This window comes from Nanorana parkeri, unplaced genomic scaffold, assembly GCF_000935625.1.
Source record: "Nanorana parkeri isolate BGI_ZX_2015 unplaced genomic scaffold, ASM93562v1 scaffold2987, whole genome shotgun sequence".
In the NCBI taxonomy this organism is placed as follows: domain Eukaryota; kingdom Metazoa; phylum Chordata; class Amphibia; order Anura; family Dicroglossidae; genus Nanorana; species Nanorana parkeri.
This window is the reverse complement of record NW_017309255.1, coordinates 37,999-41,582: the sequence shown is the minus strand read 5'-3', so window position 1 is coordinate 41,582 and position 3,584 is coordinate 37,999. Positions and strand designations below refer to the sequence as shown.

Here is a 3,584-nt window from a genome sequence, read left to right as displayed (position 1 = left end):
GGACCCCGGCACTCTCACCGGCTCTCATCTGCTCTCTCAGGAGGTACAGGTTCTCTTTCAGGGCGATCTGCATCCACACCAGGCCGATGGACGCCATGACACAGGCAGCGAGGACGATGAACGCACACACCGGAGAGCAGACCTTACAGCACTGCATAACTCCGCCCCTGCTGGAGACATAAACCAATCAGGAAAAGCCAATCACAGCCCCCAGTCATCCTCGTGGAGGGGCAGGAGAAGATGACAGGGGGAGGGGCAAGTCATAAAAGGGGATGGGCATTGGAAAATGTAGTGGGGGAGGGGCAATAAGTGAAGCGGAAGCAGTGGCGGAGGGGCACTAAGTGAAGCGGCAGCAGTGGGGGAGGGGCACTAAGTGAAGCGGCAGCAGTGGGGGAGGGGCAATAAGTGAAGCGGAAGCAGTGGCGGAGAGGCACTAAGTGAATTGAAAAGTAATTGTGGGGGAGGGGCACAATCGTCACTGACCTCCCGCAGCGGCCATGTCTCTCGGTAACGGTGCCGTAGTCCTCGGTGTCCGTGTCACTATCTGTGTCGGGAGCGCGCAGCAATGGATGGTGTCCTCCTCCCCCCTTCTTTTTCCCGTCTCCGGCGAGACCGATCAGAGCGTTCAGCTCCTTCCTCTTCTTCATCTTCTTGTGCGGAGTGGGGGGGGCCGGGGGCCCGGCGGACAGAGCACCGGAGCCCATAACCTTCCGCCTGCCGGATCCCCGGCTGTCACTCATCAGTACCCGCCCCCATCCGTCCTGTTACCCTATTGGGCGCCTGTCCTCCTCCTTCTCTCCGGCGTAGGGTTAGGTGACTCGGCTGTCACTCTTTTTGCCTATTCTCCAGTTTTCGTCTGCTGATCCCGCCCTTTCCGGTCCTCTGCCTCTCCACATCCGTTCTGTGTCTCCGCCCACTTCAACCTTCCGCTGCCCAAGGGGCGGGGTCACTATCCAGCGGCCTTCCTACTACTGAATCCCCGCCCATCTTCCTACATCCTGTCAGTCAGGTGGGACAAATGGTATTCCTCTGTCTAATGAATACTGACTTCCTCATAGAATGTTAATAGATTGGCCAATCATGAACCCAGGTGGGCTGCTACTTATGATACGATTTTCCTGTATATAGTCACTTATTATTCCTTCAAATATTTGACATACTGTACTATGGATGTTAAACTGACCGGCCTATAGTTACCAATGGTCGCCACCAGGGCTTGAGAGGACGGTGGAGCCCGACGAGCAGCTTCCCAGCCGGCCGTTGTGATTACACGGCCGGCCGGGAGCTTTACATTCAAGCGATCGAGCGTCTCTATGGATCATTGCCCTATACACATAGACCACAGCAATAAAATGATCTAGGATGACAGTAAGCTCAGGTGCCCCACTGAAGCGGCGGCCATATTGAGTGGGGCACCTGAGATAAATAACGTGCTGGCTTACTGTCATCCTACATCATTGTATTACTTTATTGCTGTGGTCTATGTGTATAGGGCAATGCCGTGGATGGCGCTCGTGCACAACATGTTTTGTGTGCAAACCTCGTAGTTCTGAGGAAACCGGAAGTCATGCGGTCCCACAACTCGATAAGTTTGTACTTTCGATCGATCACAGGCACGGCTCTGTGACAGGAGATCAAAGGGAGTTCAGTATATGAACTCCCTTTGATCTCTCAGTTCCCGAAAGCAGGAAGTGATGTATATTACATCACTTCCTGCATTCAGTGTCACTCTCCAGCTACAGAAGCTGCTGAAGAAGATCTCGGCTTCATCAGCTTCTCTGGGGGTCTCTAGGTGACATTAGGGGTCTTGGAGACCCCTGTTGTCTTGCCGCGAACGTCGCAGTGAGAGCAATAATTGTAGGGCCATCAATCACTGATGACACTAAACCGATGAGCAGTAAAAGCATTTTAAGCGCCGCCTATGGGCGCTTTTTGCGATTTTGCAGGCGTCGCAATTTTAATGCTTGACATGTTTGGTGTCTATTTACCCGACGTGACCCCGATCTTATATTTTACCAAAAATATGGGTATAAATGTTTTATAACATAGTGTAGAGAAATGTTTTTTTCTTTTAAATTTACGGTACTTTTTTCATTATATAGTAAAAAAAAATAACCCCGAGGTGATTATATACCTCCAAAAGAAAGCTCTATCTGTCCCCCAAATATTTTAACATAAATTGCAAGGCCATAGTGCGGCCATGCTGACAATTTTTTACTGACTGGTGAGACACCCTAAAATTTTTCAAGCCCTGGTCGCCACCTTTTCTTCAAGAGAAACCCGAACACTCCAGTGACGCACGGAGATTTTTTTGTGAGAATGACTCGTAGATTATTCATATGTAAATATCACAGGTGAGACTATTCTCAGTGGGGGGCCAGTAGCCGCTATCTTAATTTTGGTTGCCCCTGTTTGCCTGACATTTTGTGTCCGGGTTTCCGCTGCCATGAAACCTGGACACGGCATTGAAAACCCGGACTGTCCGGGTGAATCCTGGACCGGTGGCAACCCTATAGTAACCCCGTGTACTCCGCTTCCCCATTTTATATATTTGCACCACATTTGCTTTCTGCCAATCAGCTGGCACCATGCCTGACATTAAAGTGTTACTAAAGATTATGAACAGTAAATCACCTGGCTATTTTAGTAGCCAGGTGAGCACCTGTGGTGAGCACCCGTGGATGTCACCCATCTGGTCCAGGAGATTTTTAGGCTCTTTTTTACTCTCTGACAGCCGCTGTGATATGTTAGATCTGTTGTCACCGGAGCTGCTGCCTTGTTCTTTATCCCCTTCTGACACATCAGCTTTCTCCCCGTCACTAGCAGCCTGCGTCCCGTTTTCATCTGTTATGGGGCCTACATGTTCCGCCCTTACCCCGTTACTATTTATAGATTTAAAGAATTTCTTGGGGTTCCTTTTGCTTTCTGTTTCTATGTTTTCTTCGTATTCTATTTTTTGCTTTTTTCCATCTCTTGTTGTTTTCCTGGTAGTGTTTGGTGGTGACCCCTCTGACTCACACTTTTTGAAGTCCTTTTCCCTTATCTGTGGATTTACTTTGCTATATAACCTCCCTGCAGTGGCGTAACAACCTGGGGGGCAGCAGGGGCGCGGGCCCCGGGCGAAAAGTGAAGGGGGGGGTGCCGGCTGAAAATGAATCTCTGATTCAGAAGTTCTGGCGGGGAGTGTTGGGGTCTACCTCAGAGTGACGGGCGTCGAAATAGCTAACAACCCTAAGATACTACTGCTTTCGATGCTTCCTGGGTCGCTGAAGTCAGCAAAAAGGGGCCTCCTGCAACACTTTCTCACGGCAGCTCAGACGGTCATACCACGCCACTGGCGTACACCAGTGGCCCCTACTTTGGTTGAGTGGGCAGTGGAGATGGACCGCATAGCAGACCTAGAAGGCCTCTTGGCCGAGGAGTGTGAAACTGGAAATGTATACGTACACACCTGGTCTACATTTACATCCTTGAAGCTTCTGAGTGGTGGGGCCTCCGGCTCCTGGCTCAGTCACACCTGGACCAATGTATTTACCACCAATTGCCTTGCCAGCTTGGACATCTTACAACTTAAACTGTGTAAC

The 3,584-nt window shown here is 50.4% G+C and overlaps 1 protein-coding gene across 1 annotated transcript in view; it reads right to left on the bottom strand.

The window, feature by feature from the left end:
• Positions 1-777, bottom strand: part of EFCAB14 (EF-hand calcium binding domain 14) — an 8,715-nt gene extending 7,938 nt beyond the window's left edge. Inside the window, exons 1-2 of the mRNA XM_018574479.1 lie at positions 484-777; positions 19-167 (exon numbers count right to left, since the gene is read on the bottom strand). Of these exons, the coding sequence (XP_018429981.1) occupies positions 19-167; positions 484-740 (406 nt within the window). The 5' untranslated portion in view covers positions 741-777. The remainder of the gene's footprint in view (positions 1-18; positions 168-483) is intronic.
• Positions 778-3,584: the final 2,807 nt, after the last annotated feature.